General features: G+C 28.9%; 1 protein-coding gene across 2 annotated transcripts; it reads left to right on the plus strand.

Annotated features, from left to right (window-relative positions):
* Positions 1–13,631: 13,631 nt before the first annotated feature.
* LOC122318725 (filament-like plant protein 4) lies at positions 13,632–19,864 on the plus strand. 2 transcript variants are annotated; one of them, XM_043136309.1, is made up of 6 exons: positions 13,632–13,827; positions 14,582–14,711; positions 15,617–15,836; positions 15,952–18,388; positions 18,766–18,823; positions 19,128–19,864. In XM_043136309.1, exons 2-6 carry the CDS (start codon positions 14,604–14,606, stop codon positions 19,575–19,577), a joined length of 3,273 nt encoding a protein of 1,090 aa, XP_042992243.1. In that variant the 5' UTR covers positions 13,632–13,827; positions 14,582–14,603; the 3' UTR covers positions 19,578–19,864. The 2 variants fall into 2 exon arrangements, with proteins under 2 accessions (XP_042992243.1, XP_042992244.1); XM_043136310.1 differs by having other exon boundaries at positions 14,604–14,711.
* The last annotated feature ends 1,006 nt before the right edge of the window (positions 19,865–20,870 follow it).

The raw sequence follows: 20,870 nt of genomic DNA on the forward strand, positions 1-20,870 counted from the left end.
AAAGTTTTTTGTTGGTTTAAAAGTAAAAGAAACTCAGTGGCAAAAACGTAACTACATAACAAAAACAAGAAATATTATTATTCATTGCTGTTCATATGGTATAGACACTTATTATAGTAGAATATATATATTTATATATGTGCTTAATCAATTAATCATAACATCGAATTTATCAGAAAAGATCTACCCAAAAATATATTATTATTCAACAACTCATTTCACAATTCATCAATATTCATGATAGTTTTATTTCATAAAAAGTTATTAAGTTTTTTTAATTTAATGTTGATTTTTTTATTTGATTAAAATTTTGAATTTTACTGTACCTTTTAACATTCACTAAATTGTAAAATAGTTGTAAAAAATATTATGTATGTATTATTAATTTTCTTTTTCTTTTCAGGTCGAACACATTGAGTATGATCTAACTATTGTCGTATAATAAAATAAATATAAATCATATTTACAGTATTAAATTGTGTAAACTTTGCATATTTTTTTTAAATATTTAGAACCCAAGTACAAAAATATTACTATAAAAGAAATAATCAAGTTTTGAGAAATATTTTTAAAAGTTAAAAAAATGGTAGGAATTTTGACAATCAACCTGCCTATTTCTGTACTTTTTTTTTTTGGAAGTTTAATATTGGGAGCTGGAAGGGTGGGAGGCAAGAATGAGTAATGCAATCAAACTACCAAATTTCAAAGCAATAGGGTCGGATGGAATCAATGTCGCTTAGACTCCAACCTAACTATTACGAGATATTTCTCATCTCTACACTTTGGGATATTGTTCAATTTAATTTCAAGCTCAGAAATATTAAAAATAATGATAATAATTATTTAACTAAGATTAAACCCAAAAAATAAAATAAAAAGAATTCTATGTATTAGAAGATTAGGGGCAAAAACTTTTAATTAGCAATTAATACTTGTTGTATTAAAAGATCAAGGGGCAAAAATGTAAAAATAAAAGTAGATTTTTTTATTGGTTTAAAATAAAAGCAACTTAAGGGTAAAAATGTAACTACACAATAAAAACAAAAAAATTACTGTTTATTACTATTAATATGAGATAGACACTTATTATAATAGATAGATATGTGCGCACAAAACAGAATATGATCACGACACTGTTTGCCAAAACCCCAAATCGGCTCCTCGAGAGTGCTGGATCTATATAAATATATATATATATATAAAAGAAATTATATTTACAATTGTGAATGTGTAAGCGCTGTATGATTATTTCAAAAAAAGTTAATAAATATGAAATCTACATGAAAATATATATATATATATATAATAAATGATACTTTCAGTTGTGAGTATACAAGCGCCGCATAATTATTTTAAAAAAAATTAATAAATATGAAATCTACATAAAAAGATATATATATATATATATATAAGATATAAGAAATGACACTTTCAGTTGTGAGTGTACAAATGCCGTGTAATCATTTTGAAAAAAAATTAATAAATATAAAATCCACATAAAAAGAAAATTAATTTTTTAATAATTGATCCTATTTTTTTCAAAACAATTACACAACACTTACACACTTCACCATTCTATATGACATTACATACAATATAAAAATTTATAAAATAAATTACTCTATATATATACATGCGAATATTTTATAAAAATAATTTTATTTGATGTAATAAATTAAATTTATAAATTTACTTTATTAATTTCTCTATCATCTTTCAACCAAAATTAAAAAATAAGGATCCTCTAGATCTCGTACTATATTTTAATAGTAAAGTACATCGTGAATTTATTAATATTCGACTATTATTTTTAATTGAATGGTTTAAATTTTATTGTCTCAACCTACAACTTGGTGAGATACAAATTAAAAACTAAATATATAGAAAAGATAAGGGCCATTATGATAATAAGATCTCAATAATCGAACTTAAAAAAATTATGAAAAGATTATAAAAAATATATAATCTATCATTAGATTGAGAAATCTAAAAGATCCAAAGAAACACAAATATTCTTATAAATTCTTTATGTAACAAGCTATAATTTTAAAGAAAATATTGTGTAATAATTACTAATTTCGTTGCCTAACATTAATTGCTGCGAAATTAATTTGTAAACAACTTATTGAATAATATAAAATAATTATACTTATTATTACTATTTTTAGCAACATAAAAAATTAGAAGCAATATGATCAAATATGATAATGATCATCAGCAAAGAGAAAAGCGAAAAAGTAAAAAGAAAAGAGTGGATGACTTGAAGAAGTGCCAAAGACAATTAAATAGAATCCAAGGGTAGAAGAAAACGACTCGGTTACTTTGTAATAGAAAGCCTGGGGGAGTCTTGCTTAAGACACAGTAGATTCCCAAAGGGTATAATTTTGGCCGTAGAAGATTAACCCCTCACCTTCCACAACCTTCCACACCTATAATTCTATAAAAAGAATCCGTAGTAGGTTTATTAAAATAAAATTTTTAAAAAAATATAATTTAATATGATAGATTATATATTTTTTACAATTAAAAAACTCTACAATAAATTATGGTAATTTATAAATTAAAAATTTTTATAATTTATTTTATAAAAAAATTATTTATAAGTCGGTGTGAATAATATATGTAGTAAAGTGTTTACATAATATAAATATTTGATAAAAATAATTAAAATTTATATTTCAAATCTTTATGCCATGTAAATTTTAAGCTATGTAGATATTATATCCATACACATGATTAATATAAAAATAGAATAACTCTTTTACAAAATCTATCATTTGTGATAAATAAAATTCTTTCGTACACACGAAGCAAAGGCATGGAAAAGAATAAAGATGGAAGCTACACACGAAACTAATGAGTCTACAATATGGTAGCAATCATTCTCACGATCTCAATATCCATATATCGACCATCGACCATTAATGTTTTTTAAGGTTTTTTTTTTTTTTTTTATTCAATTGTTTTTTAAGTTTAACTATAAAATGCTAATTTCTTTCATGATTAAATGTGTGTATAGGAATACTAAAAGTATTTTTACACGTCTTTTCACGCGACATGCATGTGTACAGATTCGTACATGCATGTGGGTACAACTTAGAGGGCATACAACTAAGGTGTTCCCCATGTATCGAGATGAAGATCATGTTTGTCATTATAATTCGTCCTTTTTTAACATTTAAGATAAGTTTAGATAGGGAATTAAAATGAGATGATATTAAAATTAAAAATTAAATAAAAATTTTAATCTCTTAACTTGCACAATAGATTGAAGGGAAAGAAAAAGTCATCTCCAACATACAATAATAATTCAGATTTCAATACAGTATTTTTTACATTTATCCATAAAATATGTAATAAATAAGTAACTAAAAGTAAATAAAGAGATATATAAGAATTTACGTAGTGCAGCATAATGTTTACGTCTACAGGTTATTTGGGAGTAAAATCTACTATAATTAGTGATTTTACAATTTCTCATAACTTCATATATCTTACAATACAATTGAGGAATTTAGTCTATGCATAGAGAAGTGCCTTATCTAGAGGTCTATTTAATTTAAGTGATTGGATTCAACTTGCCTTGTAGAGTTTTTTCCTTTTAAAAGTCAGAGTCTCTTTACTTTTATAAGTTTGACTCTTTGAGTCAACTTGTCCTATATCTTCTTGATTTTATCTCTTAGTTTGATTTTCGATTTTATCCTGAGGCTAAATTATAGGCTACTGATTTAAACTTACAAAAATATTGTTACAATATTATTTATGTTCTAGGATTTAAAAAATGTGAATTATTTATTGAATTTTGTTTAAGAATTTAAAAAAATTATAATGGTTAAATGAGATAAATTGATTTACTTCTTAAAAACAAACTAGGCATAATATAGATGTACGTGTGTGATGCATACTTTTTTACGAGTAAAATAGAAACATTTGATCGAACGGTTTTTTTTTTTTTTTAAAAGTTATTAAATATCGAGAGAGAATAATGGTAGTGAAAGAAAAGATTGTTCAAAGGATAAGGACATCAAAGAACCTGTTGTTTCTAGGTGTTATCGATTTCTCTTTTTATGTTATGCATGCACTTACAAATCCTTGGCTGGATTGCCAACAACAAAATGGATTGTCCAATATAAGTCGTGAAAGTGCAAGTTTGCTTTTAAAACAAGCTTCAAGAAGAAGAAGAAGAAGAAGTAGATTTTTTCTGATGGAGTCCAAAAGACTTATTTTAGACTTGCACGTCAAAACTCATACAAATAATTATTGTAATGAAATAAAAAAAGATCGGCTAAAATTATTAAATCGCCATTTAATGTTACTCCTATTTTCCATTTTTGTCTCGGTTGTGCTTGAATAAAATAATATATATTTGAATATCAATATTTAAATTTTTAAGTATATTTATATTTACAATCATAAAATGTGTAAGCGTCTTTCAATTTTTTTAAAAAAATAAATAAATACAAAACCTATCTTGAAAAAATAATCTTTTACTGATGAATTTTATTTTTTTAAAAGTGCGTACCACTTATACAATTTATAACTATATCTAGCATTATTCTTTTTCTAATATAATCTGAAATTTATAATTTTGTAAAGGTCAAAATCCAGATGCCACAAACTTCATATCTAAATTTGTATCTATAATCTAAACAAAACATTTAAATGCTGACTAAAATTCAATAACTTCTCCCCACATTATAAGTTTGGGTATTAAAAAGTATTGAAGTATTTTATAAATAGTAGTAAAAAAATATATAAAAAGTAATATTATAATATTGAATATTATTAAAAAATAATAAATAGCAGCTAAATATATTAAAAAGTGTTGAGACACCAAAAACACACCAGATTCAAAAAGCATCATAAATTATCGATTTGGGGTATCGAGGAGGAAATGGGTTGCTTAATTTGATTGAAGCGCAAACCCATTGAGGTGTTAAAAAGAATCCATACACAAGTGCTTTTAGAGTTGAATTAGGAATAGCTAGCCAACATCGCTAACTACCAAGCATAATTTTTTTTATGACTATATTTTGTGTTTTAGTTGATGTCTTATGGAATTAATGGTCAAAAAGACAATAAGTCCCTTCAAGAATTTTTATAATTTCACCAACACATGAGAAATGAACACTTGTGAATATAATATAAATATATATATTATACAATCCACGAAATATTTATTTAGACATTTTTTTTTTTTGAGTTTTATACGAATTCTATAATTTGGCGTGAGAGAAATAGACACATATAATAAACCCAAAACATTTATAAACACTCAGGTGAATTTGTCAATTTACATTAAATTATAAATAAATACTATTTAATTTATTTTAAAAAATTTTATGTGCAGTTATTTTTATAAATTCTTTGTAAATTTTATTAATATGATTGATTGTATTATTTTTTAATATAAAATAATTATTTTTATCAATCACATCAATAAAATATACAAAAAATATATAAAAATGACTGTACGTAACAAAACTCATATATTTTATATGTCTATCTATTTGATTCTAAATTTTAGAGTTCAACCAAAAACTCAAGACGAACCAATCCTATCTATACTACCTACCATACTTCCTATTATTATAGTATGAACAAATTCATTCATAATATAATGGTGTATAAAATTATAAGATGAGTTTTGCTACATGTAAGCAAAGTCGCGCACTAGTTTGTGTATCAATACTAATTTATTTATATTTAAAATTTAAATTAACACTATTTTCAATAAATCTACTTTTTGATCAATCATATTAAATTAGTATACAAATTAGTGCATAATTATGTTTGTAACTAGACTTTTTCTTATAAGATAATATAATCGGTCCAATTAATCCAAACTAATAATAATTAAACTCAACGAATATATATAATAATATAAAGTAGCCATTTGTCATTGGGGGATGGGTGGTTTGATGCAATCAGTCTAGCTGGCAAACTGGAATTTCCTTTTAGAATAAAACCTATCCATCTTTGGGTAAAAGTGACATCTAAACCCACTACATTAAACTAATGTACATTAATTTTAATTAGAAAACATATCAAAACCCAAAATTTAAAAGAAATAATTACCATACCTAAACCATTTTTTTTTTAGGTGAACTTTAAGCATTTATAATTTATTCCGATTTCCTAATTGAAATGCTGTCACAATCTATGCATAGTCAAAGTCGTCTATACAATCATTATGCTTATCGGAATAATTCCTATTGATTATAAGTGCTTGACGTTGATATCCTTGAAAGCTCCCAAATAATTATTATAGTTTGATGTAAGTATAATGCAATTTACGGTGCATAAATATCGTGTAGTTATTTAAAAAAATAATAAAGTTTATTATAAAAAATTAATTTGTTAATATATATTTTATATTTATTTATTTTTTTTAAAATGACTGCATGACGTTTGCTCACTCACAATTACAATTATTATTTCTCTTAATTTTATATCAACATTAATTATAATTAAAGAAATTTTAACTTAAATTAACTCATATATACAATGAAGACAGCTGAAAATAATTTATCTGATTTCTAATATGAAAATAAATATAAATTATTTAATCATTGTGACTAAAATGAAAAAGTTTAATACAGTCCAGCTTGGATTTGAGCCAATTCAAATGTCAGCAAAAACTTGGATGGTGGCTGATTCTTAATCAGCTAATTTCTTCTATTAGGGTTCAATTAATTCTTAAAAACTCATTCAAATTGTAGTGGTTAGCTTGTTTTTTTTTTTTTTCAGAGCTAACACCCACACATATAAAACTATACCTAATCCAAACCAGGTTTCCATCTTTATTTACAGAGCTAACACCCACACATATAAAATTATATCTAATCCCATCCAGGTTTCCATCTTTATTTATCACCAGAAAGTCTTTACGTGGAGCAATCACTTCTCACTTACAGCATCTATAAGTTCTAGAAACTTTACCAACAAAATAAGAGAAAAAAATAAAATAAAATAAAAAAATCAAGTGCATATATATCAGTTCTCGTGCTTATTTCAATTTTTTTTTTTTAAATCGTTAGTTTAAATTTGGTTGGTTTTAAGTTGATGAAAAATGGATAACTGGCACAAAGTTATTTAAATTTTTATAAATTTAAAAGTTATTTAAACACTTTAAAGAAAAAGTATAAAGTTCGTCTTTTTTTTAAATAAAAAAATAAAAAATTGCTGCTACTCAATCCCATCATTTTTCTCTTTCAAAGTTACCATCAGCTCAAATTAGTTTTTTTTTATTTGTTTTTTATTTTTATTTTTTAAATGTTAAAGAAAAAAATAAACTAAAGTAATTTTGAGGAGGCAAAATGATGGAACTAAGTTGCTAACTAGCATTATTCTTTTAAAAAAAAATCAAATTGAAGATTTTCCTAAAAAGTTCATAGAGCTAATATTACTGCGTGCATATTTAGGATTGTAGTAAAAAATATATCTTATAATTTTAAGATTTATAACTAATAACTTATATCATAAGTTCTATAATTAAAAGGTTATTTACTGTTTAGTGATTATATATTTAAAGCACTTTCAATCATGTTACAATCGTTTAAAAACAAATTAAAAAATACTTTTTTATATAAAAATGACAATTATTTGAAATTTTAAAGACTAAAACCATATTCATAAAAATTTAAAAGTTGTAATTATTTAAAAATTTTATAAATATTTTCGTCCATTATCAATTTTTTTAAAATTTGAATTACATTTTCCATTATCAAGAAAGCACTTTTGTAAAATTCTACAATTAGTTGTAGGAGTGTAAATTGATCCGGTCTAGGGGGTGATGGATTGAAATCATTTTTCCTTAATCGGACCGGTAGCTTTTGGTCCAGCCATATTTTTAATATTTTTTTCCTTTTTTTCAAATAAATTAAGAAAAAAATATTTAAATTATTAAATTAAAATTAAGTAAATTATTAACATAGATTATGTAACTAACTTATTAAAACAATATTTGATATAGTTAATGATGATAAATCATATCAAAATTACATCATTAACTTATATAATTATTATATAAAAATAATATATTAAATTATTAAAAATATTTAAAAATATATATATATAAGGTTCAGTCCAGGGTCTAAAATTTGTAGAATCTAGGATTGGATCGAATATCAGTCTGTCTACATATTTTGAGATCGAGACTAACGAGTCCCAATTTCGATCCGGTCAGATCCAATTAGTTTCTCCCGTTTGTACCAACCGGTTTACCGCCCTAATTAGTTGTATTATTGAGTCGCAATTAGGTACGTACGTAGGTGCATTATTGAATTTACGTAAAAAGTAATTGGACTGATTAGTTGAAGTGATTAGCACTTAACATGACCCGTAATTAGAAGCGTGTAAAATGTAAGGAAGAGTCAGTTTCATGATGTATTTATTACCCATTACGTGATAAAAATAAAAATCATAGCGCGTGATTTTTACCTTTCGTGAGAGACACATCATAATTGACCAAATATTTATGCCTACTCCTCGCTTTTATTAATGGGTATTTTCTGTTAGTGTAATTTTCACCAAAAATGGAGAAGGAAAAAACTTATCAAAATACTCTATTTTTTGTTGAATATTTTAATCATTTAGCATGAAGTTAAGTGAGATACAACGAATTAATATATAATTAAAAATAACAGGAAATAAGAATTTAATTGAAAATAATGAACGAGATATTAATAATCATAAAAAAAAATTCTAAATAACTTTGCTACTTAATTATCCTAAAATGATGATAGAATAATCACTTTTTTGGTAAAAAATATATATGACTATTTGTTTCTTTTGGGTTATTTGAAAGACAATTGACAAAGAGAAATGTCGATTTTAGGAATTGAAATAATTTTTTTTTTTAAATTTACATCATTTTACATCAAAATTATCTTATTATAAAAAAAATTAAAATACAACAAGTCCAAAGTAATTTTTTTAAGGTTCACTCAGGAGATGTTTGTAAATAATTTCTATCTCATTTCATTTTATTCAATCTCATTTTTTTTATAAAAAAATTATTTAAACAAAATTATTTTTAAATTAATCATTATAACTCTCTCAAACAAAAAATAATTCAATTTTTTTAAATTTTAAAATAAAAATTATATTATAACAATATTTTAATTTTATCTAATTTTATATTTAACTTTTTAACTCTTATTTTTTAAAAAAATATTAAATACTTAATTCAAATGATGTCATTATTATTCAAAAATTATTTATTATTATTCATAAAATTCGCCTATCTTATTTTCCAAACGTACTCTCTGTCTTTCACTGTTCCGCATGTCAAAGGACCTCAAAAGGCATTCTAAGGAATGTGAAGCTCGCATTTGTCAAATAAAAAGTCCAAAATTTTTTTTTTTATTGGGCTGAAAATATGATTTTAAGAGATTGTTTTATTATTGACATCATTTATAGCGTTTTATGCTCTCACTTTTCCCTGCCGACGCAGTCCGACCCGAGGATCAGGGGGTTCTGTAAAACGTGGTTGATTTACCGACACGTGTCCATGAAGGTGTCACTGCGGAGTGGGGAAATGTGGTCCCCACTTCATTGAAAAAGACCACTTAACAGTTAAACGTTGATACTTGTGGGGTGGAGGGGGACCACGTGTCTTTTTTATGTACATCATTGGATGCTGCCCTCTTCGTTTTGGGTACTGTCCTGTTCTGTCTCACAGTGCACTTACACCTAAGCCCCTCGATCAGAAATGATACTTTCTCATCTTTCCAGAAAAGATAAAACAAAAAAAACCAGTCATGTTTGACCCTTCTGTGTTTTTAGAGAAAGCATCGTTATTTACGCTATGTGTATTTATTTAAAAAAATATTATGTTTATTATTTACAAATAAACTTCTTAATATAAATTTTAGATTAACTTATTTTTTAACATCAAAATTATTAATACAAGTCTCGTAAATATCTTTATAAAAAATAAACTTATTTTAAAAATTATAAGAAAATTTTATTTTTTAATAGAATCTACTTTTTTTATAAAGAATTTATACAAAATTTATTGTTTAAAATTTATACTTTACATTACTATTTTAAAAAATGTGCTTATAACTTACATATCCTTAAAAAATATAAATAATAGAATTCGTAAACGCTACAGACTCTATTAGAAAAAGAATGAGTTTTATTACTAAATTTTTTTTATGTGAGTTTTATATTTATAATTTATCTTTTTTTTAATGAAAATACATTATATTTATATATTTTATAAATATATTTAATTTTTCTATATTTATAGATTTAGCATTCCTCTTTAACCGAAAATAGCATCTTGGATATAGGTGTTAGAAGTAAATATTTGATGCCGACAATCGAAACTAATAAATTATATTTTCTCCTTAAAAAATATATAGTGCCATTACAATTATTTGATACGAGACGGCTTCTTAGAGAAGTGGGCACCGTACGGTCCCGTTTGAATCAGAAAGAATATCATTTTATTTTATTATTATAATTTTTTAAAATTTTTATATAAAATACAATAAATAATTTAATTTTAAAATTTTAAAATAATAATAATATTAAAAAATAATATTTTATTTAATTTTTATATTTTATATAAAATTATTTTATTTCTTCCCATCTCTAAATCCAAAATAAGCACCTGTTCTTATCCAATCAATGCGCCATTCAATAACATCAAGACTCGTATCAATAATTCGAATGTGTCCATCAGCTACTTGCCCCATTTCCCGAGGAGTCCAATCCGTCTATTTCTTTTTTTAAAGGGTAGCGGGTAGCGATAGCCTTACCATCTTATTATTATTCATCCACTGCTTAAATGTATTATAAATTTTTTTATTTTTATTTTATTTTTTAAGTATTTTTTCAATATTCTTAATTATTAAGAAAAAATTTAAAAAAATATAATTTTACTAATACTCATTTTCTTAATCATTAAATAAAATAAAAAATAAAAAAAATTCAAATATAAAAAGAGTAATAAATGAATTGTAATGTAGTAGTAAGTATATCATTTTCCTTTTTTTAATACCTTTATATTAAAATTTTTGAATTAAAATTTTATAAATTAAATTATTTACATAAATAGTGTGTAGTGTAAAATTTTTTAAATAAAATTATTCTATATATACTTTTTATTATTTTTAGCTTTAATTATTGACTCATAGTTTTTTCTCTCTTCATAACAAATGATCAAATAATAACTATACCATATTTTGATATGAACAAAAATTTTATGTGCAGTTATTTTCGTGATTTTTTTTTGCATTCCAGTGATATGATTGATTGGATATTAAAAAAAATTAATCCAATCAATCATATCAGTAGAGTGTGCAAGAAGTACGCAAAAGTGACTGTATGTAACATTGCTCTTTGATGAAAACTATTTTAATTATAAAGAGATTTTATAAAAAAATTATAAAATAATATAATTTAATATGATATATTAAATTATAAAATTATTTTTATTATAATATAAATTTAGCATATCACATAAAATGACGTTAGGTTATACTTTATTTATTATATTTTAAAAATCTCATCGTCGAGATATTTAAGTAGCTTTTTATACTTTTTTATCAGAATACGTGACATAGATTTTCAGGTTATTTAATTAAATTGTTTAATGATAGAGAAACTTTGACGAGGTTGGTTGGTTGGCATCTTTTTGCTCATAGATTCTATGGTGAGGTACTTCATTCCGATCAACTGAATAGGGTTGTCCTTTTTGGAGTAACTGGGTACGTACAATATAGGCATCTTTTATTATCGCTGCGTCGCCATTTAGTAATTAGTATGGTTCAATTCCGACCAATTGTTATGGTTTAATTTCCAGCAATTGAGATTCGTACAATTATTTTTAATTTAAACATACGAAATAGATACAAATTTATATTTGTATTACAATGTGGTTCATGTATTTTATCATAAGATGAACCTTATTACATTAAATATTAAAACTTATATTGATTACGGATAGCATTTAATACAATAAGTTTTAGAAATTTTTTTTATATAATATTAAAATATACAAATCTCGCATACTTTATTTATAAAAATAAAAAGAATTTAAAACTTACGTGAAAAATCATTTTTTTTTTTTATAGTAGATCATGCTTTTTTAAAAAAGTATACATATTAAAATTGCAGTCTACATCTAATATTACTCTAAAATTTAAATAATACGTCTATTTCTTTTCAAATTAGTAAATTAAACATATTTAAAGCAAGAAATTATAGCTAATGAGAGTTCTCTAAGATGATATAGACTAACAATTATATTATCTTAGAGCACTTTTATTAGTTTGGCTAAAATTTAACTTTAATCAAATTTAGTTAATAACACACTTAAAACACCCTACATTGAATTAGGTATGTCTATATAAATTTAGAAATTAACTACAATAACTCACTAAATATGTGGGTGTACAGTAACTTAGCCAAACATTATAATATTCATTTATTAGTCATCACACCTAATATGTAGGTGCCCATTTTTTATTGACATGAACAAAGTATGTTTTTGCTTTATTAATTTAATTAATATATAATTATTAATAACATTTAATTAGTTGTGATAAAAAAAAGTTAAATAAAAAACGATTAAATTTATAATATTTTATTGTTTTATAAAAAATAAATAGATAATTTAATATAAAGATTGGATTTAAATGAAATACATAAATATAAACTTATGTGATATTGATTAAAATTTAAATTTGCATATGGCGTCCCATCAGAATGCTCTAACTGGACTATAAGGCTAGGGAGAAAATATGCTGACAGAAAGTCAAAACTTTGATTGACGACAGTGTTTGTCATTTTAGGAACTGAAAAACTGGTTTTCAGGCCAGAACTGACATATTGTTTTCTCGTGGGCATGCAATAGAAGAACCCGCCCCTCTGTACGCAATTAAAGTCCATGAATTCCAATTCAGATGTCATGCTTATCTATGATGAGAACAGATCAAATATCAAAAAACATAAATATATTATTTAATAAAGTTCATATTAATAATATATTGTTTGATCTAATGTTATAAAAATTAATGTTACATATAATTGTAATTGTAAGTCTCGCACACATCTTTAAAAAAAGACAGTTGCTAGAGTCATCGAGAAAATTTACTGATGATTTGTACTGATGGTAAAATTTTATTTTTTAGTTTTTTAAAGTATTTTTCAGGTACTTAAAAATAAATAAAAAATATACAAACATAATACTAAAAAATAAATAAATAAAAATTCTAAAAGTTAATGTTTATATTTTAATTTTTAAAGTTTTTACTGCAAATAATTTTGTCAAGAAATACCAAACGCATGAGCTGTAGTAACGGTGGTCCAAAGTCGTAAAAGCATAATATATAACTTATTATAATATAAAAGAACGGGTATCAGCTCAGCTGTTGCTTCCGCCACAAGGGCCGGCCGTGCGGAACCCCCTCGCCATTACTAAACTTCTAAGGGGCAAATACGTCAAACAACCGAACCAGCGATGATAATATTTATTTTTACTATTTTAGTGACAATTACGGAAAGAACAAAAATCGAATTTTTATTTTTTTATTTTTAAAAAAAGGTGTGGGGGTGGGGGCGGGGGTTTGGAGCTTTTCCAACGTCTTGCCTTTTAAGTGACACCTACCACTGCTACAATCACCTCCGTCGCCAGTTCCATCTCCTCCCCCACCTCTCTTCCTTTCTCTCTCTCTAAAACTGAAACCATAGAGGATCGAAACCTGATTTTTGGATCTCCCATTGCTCTACCTTGGAAAGCACGGCCTTCTCCAATATCGTCCACTCCTTCCATATTATCTGAGAGCATCTCCCGAAGCTGCATTTCTTTCGGTAAGCTTCTTTTTTTCCCCGGACGTATTGTTTGTGTGCTCGTGTGTGAACCAGTGGAGTCACCGAACCGACAGTTTAAGAAGTGGATGTAGAAGCGTCTGATTTGTGTTTTTGTTTCTTAAAAAAAATTAAATTTATCCATTCTGTTTTCCGAAACCATTTACTTTATATTGGAGTTCTTACTTCTCTTTTTTACTTCTTTTTTTGCCCGTTGTCGTCTTTGATTTATTCAGTGGAGATTGAAATAAATTTCTACCTTTTTTTTATTGTTTTTTAATTCAGGTTTTGACAAATATCAATTTTGCTTTGTTATCGTGTTTGTATTGGTGTTACTCGTCTAAAAGTTCTTCATAGTGTCTCTGAATATTTGGATCTCAATTGGCTGAGAAGGATATTAAATCTTCTAAAACTCGATGAGTAAACTAATGGTAATATTTATTATTTAATTTCTCAACGTGTACGATACTGTTTCTTATTCTATACTCATTTGACTGTTATGAAATGTCTTCTGAATTATTGGAGATCTTCGGCAGCAAATTACTATGTAAATAGATCTTGATAACTGACTTCGTTGCTTTGGCATGCGTCCTAATTTGATAAAATGCACCCTTGTTGATTGAGACCTGAGAAAATTCTAAGCACTTCCTCTTGGCTCTGAACCATTCTACTGTTAATTGCATGGATGCCTTTCTGGTTTTTACCCCAGGTGAAACTTTGTAAATTGTCTGAGTTATTTTCCCGAATTAACTCGCAGTTGTGCAAATCTTACTATCTAGATGGACCGACGGAGTTGGCCGTGGAAGAAAAAATCATCCGACAAGGCAGCTGCTGAAAAAGCGGCTGCTGCTTCTAACACTGCCGGTGCTGCTTCTCAGTCTGATCAGGTGAGTTTATTGACATCAATATTGTTACTAGCTTAAACAGTTTTTATCTGTTCTTGTTTCCATCTTTCATGCCTGCCATTTATTGATTGGTACCCGTGGTTGTTTGGTTCCTCTGCTTTTAAGACTATTCCTGAATCTACCTAATCGGTGCTTTTTTATCAGTTTGTGTGCTAATTTTCAACATGTTGAACATCATTGTAATTTTATTTTAAACAGTTCTATAATGACTGAGGGTCTATCTGTTCTTTTTTCCATCTTTCGTGCCTTCCATTTATTGATTGGTTCCAGTGGTTGATTTGTTCCTCTGCTTTAAAGACCATTCCTGAATCTGCCTAATTGGTACTTTTTATAGTTTGTGTGCTAGTTTTCAACATGTTGAACATGTTCCTAATTTTCTTCTGCAAGTTGATCACTAGCTTTTATGTTCTTTGTTTAGTTTAAGTTTCTGCCTTGATATGTTCTCGACTATGGTGAGGCCAAGAAACTATACCTTGCCACCAAGGTCTCTGTTTCCCTTACCCCAACTGTTCTTTTTCCTTGTGAACTTTCTGTCGTACTTTTTATCGTCTCTGTCTTAGGACTTATATTTGAAGCCTCATCGGCCTATAGTTATGTAACATCTCATGAATGTTCCCAAAATAATTCTTATAATAGTTTTATCAACTGCCGAAGTGGGACACGTTTACCTTTCTTGCTCGATATTTTATCTTATTTTTCCTTCTAATGGTTATACTATTAAAGTTGGCAGGAGATATCTGCACATGCCTTTGTGCATGCATAATTGAGTTGAGGATTGACATTGATAGCTATAGATGATGCTAGTCTTTATAATTTCTTAACTGCTAAGCATTTTTATTGAATAACTCTGCAGCTACTCTTTGTGGCTTACTTATTTTATGAAACAGGATAACTACAAAAAACCAAACTATGTTCAAATTTCTGTGGAGTCATATGCGCTTCTGACCAGTTTGGAGGATCAAGTGAAGACATATGAGGAACAGGTGCAGACACTGGAGGATCAGAATGAGGAATTGAATGAAAAGCTGTCAGCAGCTCATTCAGAGATGACTACCAAGGAAAACTTGGTAAAGCAGCATGCCAAAGTTGCTGAAGAAGCTGTCTCAGGTATTATGCTGATCTAATATTTTTTTCATAAATGAATAACTGCCAGTTGACTGCTAGAGGGTATCTCAGTTTATCTTGGATTGAACTTTTCAAATCAATACCTACTTTTCTGCAGGTTGGGAAAAAGCTGAAGCAGAAGCCCTAGCATTGAAGAATCATCTGGAGTCTGTCACGCTTGCAAAACGCTCAGCTGAAGATCGGGCATCACATTTGGATGGCGCTCTGAAAGAGTGCATGCGGCAGATACGTAATCTCAAGGAAGATCATGAACAGAAATTGCAAGAAGTTGTTCTTACCAGAACCAAGCAGTGGGACAAAATTAGGCTTGAGTTTGAAGCGAAGATAGTTAACTTAGAGCAGGAACTCCTAAAGTCTGCTGCTGAAAATGCTGCCCTTTCAAGGTCTTTGCAGGAACGTTCAAGCATGCTAGTCAAGATAAGTGAAGAAAAGTTACAGGCTGAGGCTGACGTTGAGCTCTTGAAGAGCAATGTTGATACATGTCAAAGGGAAATAAATTCTCTTAAATATGAACTCCACATAGTTTCCAAAGAGCTGGAAATTCGTAATGAAGAAAAGAACATGAGTGTGAGGTCTGAAGAGGTAGCGAACAAGCAGCATATGGAGGGTGTTAAAAAAATAGCTAAGCTTGAAGCAGAGTGCCAAAGATTACGTGGTCTCGTGAGGAAGAAGTTGCCTGGTCCTGCTGCAATGGCCCAAATGAAACTAGAGGTTGAGAATTTAGGCCGAGATTATGGAGAAACTCGATTAAGAAGGTCTCCTGGTAAGCCTTCAAGTCCACACCTCTCTCCAGTGCCCGAGTTTTCTGTTGATAATACTCAGAAGTTCCATAAAGAGAATGAATTTCTCACTGAACGTCTACTGGCAACGGAAGAAGAAACAAAGATGCTCAAAGAAGCTTTGGCAAAGCGTAACAGTGAATTGCAGGCTTCAAGAAGTTTGTGTGCTAAGACGGCTAGCAAGCTCCAAGTTTTAGAAGCACAAATACAAGGCTGCAATCAACAAAAAAGTTCACCAAAATCTATCATTCAGGTCACCGCTGAAGGTTCTTCAAGTCAAAATGCAAGCAATCCACCAAGCTTGACCTCCATGTCTGAGGATGGAAATGATGACGAGAGAAGTTGCGCTGATTCTTTGTCTACATCATTGATTTCTGAGCTCTCCCAATTCAAGAAAGAAATGAACAGAGAGAAATTGAACAAGGTTGAAAACGAAAATCACTTGGAGCTTATGGATGATTTTCTTGAGATGGAGAAGTTGGCTTGTCTATCAAATGATTCAAATGGAGCCATCTTGAATTCTTCCAATAATAAGATACCTGAAATCCCAAATAGGGATTCATCAGAAGTCACTACTGAGACAGATCTCCAGTCTGAACAGCATCGAAATTTAAATGCATTAGAGAATCAGGTATGTTCTAGCATGGAATTGTCAGAATCAAATCATGGCTCTCATGTAGACCAGCTGCCGCTAACAAGGCTTCAGTCAAAAATTTCAATGGTATTTGAATCTGTGCACAAGAATCCTGATATGGGGAAAATTTTGGCAGATATTAAGCTTGTTTTGCTGGAAGCACACGAATCTCTTCGTCAGCACCCTGTAAATTGTGCTTCCAAGGAAGTTGACTATTCGGTTGGCACATCTGACCGGAAGTCTCATCCTGCAGTTGGTGTGTTAACTGCAGAGAAGGAAATTTCTTTATCCCAGCCAGCTATAGAAACTGTGAATATAGTTAGCGAAGATTTGGCAGCTGCCATTTCACGGATTCATGACTTCATAGTGTTTTTGGGCAACGAGGCATTGGTAGTCCATGATATCTCACCTGATGGCAGTGGATTGAGTGAAAAAATTGAGGAGTTCTTTGTCACCTTTAATAAAGTCATGTACAGTAAGACTAGTTTGGATGATTTTGTTCTTGATCTTTCTCATGTTTTAGCTAAAGCCAGTGAATTAAGATTCAACTTCTTGGGTTATAAGGTTACTGATGCAGGAATTAGCAGTCCCGATTGCATAGACAAGGTTGCTTTACCTGAGAATAAAGTAGTTCAAAAGGATTCATCGGAAGGAAAATATCATAGTGGTTGTGACCACATTTCTAGTCCCACTTCTGACCTTGAGGTTCCTGATGATGGAAATTTAGTCTCAGGGTTTGAATCAAATTCCACATCATGTAAGTTCTCATTAGAGGAGTTTGAGGAATTGAAATCAGAGAAAGATACGTTGGTGGTGGATCTAGCAAGATGTACCGAGAACCTAGAGATTATGAAATCACAGTTGCAGGAAACTGAGCACCTTCTAGCAGAAGTTAAATCACAATTATCATCTGCTCAAAAGTCAAACAGCTTGGCCGAGACACAGTTGAAATGTATGGCTGAGTCATACAGATCTCTTGAAGCACATGCAGCGGAGTTAGAAACTGAGCTGGATTTTTTGCGAGCTAAAACAGAAACTTTAGAAAATGAGCTTCAAGGGGAAAAGAAGAGTCTTCAGGATGCACTGGCTAGATGCGGGGAACTCCAAGAGCAATTGCAAAGGTTAGCATCAAACTTTTTCTTGTAGTTGATTGGCATCAGTCACCTGTCTTGTCCAAATTGATACACCTTCCTCGTCTTAAGATCAGAAATGAGAATGATTAAGGGCCTTCTTGGCAATTCTGGGTTTCATTCATTAAGGCCAAAATACATTTAGTTTATACTGATTCGCCAATTAAATGGTTATATATGCATTTTTTTAGGATTTGTATTTCACATGTTTCTGATTAAGTTATTGTTTTAGGTCTTTTGATTGCGTGGCATTGTTAATTAACACCCGAATGCATCATATTTGTTTTAAATATTTAGTGAAGCCATGCTTGTCTGGATTTGGATAAATGGATTTATTTCTGACTCGTGAGATACCCTATTATTTTTAGGAACGAGAGCTGCTCTGTTTGTGCTGCAGCAGCTGATATTGCTCTCAAGGCGAAACAGGTAAGACCTTGGAAATTATAGTGCACATTTTCATGAAAGCATCATATATATTTATTTATTTTTTCCTTTTCTGAAAAAAAAAAAAAGAGAGAGAAAGACCCTTGATATTCTGCCAAACAAGTTGAAAGCCTCCTTGTATTTACGATTTATTCAGCATGCAAGCATCGAGGCAACAAAGTTTATTTGCTCATGTGCATTGCTTATTTGAGTGCCTGCCTTTTGTCATAGGTTCGAGGGTAGGGCTAATCAATATGGAAAAAGTAGAAAAAGAAATTTAAACTGGAAACTGTTTATTTCATCACAGGGGACAGAGTTAGAAGCTGCAGCAGAGAAGCTAGCTGAGTGCCAAGAAACCATTGTCCTTCTTGGCAAGCAGCTGAAAGCTTTGCGCCCTCAAACAGAGCTTATGGGATCTCCTTACAGCGAGAGGAGTCAAAGGGATGAAGGTCTCACAGACAATGAACCAACTACTAGTGGCATGAACTTGCAATACTTTGATCAAACCGAAATGGGCACTGCTGCTCCTCCCAATGTGCAAAAACTAGGTGCCGAATATCCCATGGACTTATATAGTTCCCCATGTAGCCCGCCCGATGCTGAAGGAAACCATCACCAGAGTTCACCAATCAGCTCAAAACATCCAAAACACAGGCCCACCAAGTCAACCTCTTCATCTTCTTCTACCCCAACACCAGAGAAACAGTCGAGAGGACTTACCCGGTTCTTCTCCTCGAAAGCAAAGAACGGACTTTAGACTTGCAGCTCGGAGGGAGAATAATGGATGTTCTATTGTTAGAAGCACTAAGGCGGGGAGCTCCATCATCTATGGTATCAGATTCAGATTTTGGAAGGTTTTGTGGAGCTCTTTCTGAGAGGAGGGCTTTCCAAACGTCAGGTAGTTTTTGTAACAACTGGCTGTACATGATATCCAAATATGTGAATTTCTTTTCTTTGATTTTAAATGCCTGGTGTAATTTGGTTAGTGTAACCTCGACATTTTCTGAAAATATCTTGAATATTTATGTGGCAGTTTTTTATAGATATGGTCGAACAAAATGCGGATCTGAGATGTTAAAAAATATGTTGGCGGGTGATGAGTTGGCTATCCAAATTTCAGATAATTTGTAAATATTAATAGAAAAGTAATAAAAAAAATAATAAAATATTAAATAGTGGTAAATAGTAATAAAACTAGTGAAAAGTAAGTAAAAGATAATGAGAAAATATTAAATAGTATCGGAGAAACGCAAATTGGTCATCTTTAATCACATCAATCGATATGAAATATTTTAATTAATTTTATATGTCAATCATTTAAATAAAAACTAATTTTAAAAAAATCATTGGTGCGATTGTAAATAATAAAATGAATGAATTAAAAGGGAAGTTCATAAGATTTTGAAAGGGAAAAGGCATTTACACCGACACATCCATTCGGTATAGACTTTTTCTATCCTTGAGCCCACTGGGCTTTGTCAGGAACTGGTGGCCTTTTAATATCTCACTTATGTGCCACACTTATCCTTTCTACTGTTTTAGTTTCTGGGCTCATAAGTAAGATTTTAATGGATGTTAAGTTGAATTGAAATAAATTTTTTATAAATAATAATAAATTAAAATGATAGAATGAGTTTTATAGAGTCTACTTGATATGAATTTAGATGTGTTCATATATTAAGATGAGTTTAAATGTATTTATGGGAAGTTAAAAAAGTTATGGGTCCAATGTGTGAAAAGATATTGAGTTGAAAAAGATTATGAGTTTCATATATAAAGAGGTTTTGAATTAAGATGAGTTTAGTAATTTAAAAGTTAAGTGTTTCGATATTAAACTTAATTTAAAATTAGATTGAATTGAATTGATCTTAGTTCAGTTTAAATTCACAACAGGGCCTTAATCCACGTGATGATCATCCCCTACGAACGAGTCAGAGTCTGAAAGCACATGGGATCCTTTCTGGTTATATGTCTACCGTGGTCGTCCATGTCATCAGCTATATAGCCGCGTTACATAGGATAAGGAGAAGAGAAAAATAAAATATTTAAG

This window comes from Carya illinoinensis, chromosome 8 (genome assembly GCF_018687715.1).
Source record: "Carya illinoinensis cultivar Pawnee chromosome 8, C.illinoinensisPawnee_v1, whole genome shotgun sequence".
In the NCBI taxonomy this organism is placed as follows: Eukaryota; Viridiplantae; Streptophyta; class Magnoliopsida; order Fagales; family Juglandaceae; genus Carya; species Carya illinoinensis.

What these genes read in the sequence shown, in the direction of transcription:
- LOC122318725 (XM_043136309.1), top strand. Translation starts at nt 14,604, where the DNA reads ATGGACCGACGGAGTTGGCCGTGGAAGAAAAAATCATCCGACAAGGCA. An exon ending in CTCCAAGAGCAATTGCAAAG is followed by an intron (nt 18,389 to 18,765) that starts GTTAGCATCAAA and finishes TATTATTTTTAG; the next exon opens with GAACGAGAGCTGCTCTGTTT. An exon ending in TTGCTCTCAAGGCGAAACAG is followed by an intron (nt 18,824 to 19,127) that starts GTAAGACCTTGG and finishes ATTTCATCACAG; the next exon opens with GGGACAGAGTTAGAAGCTGC.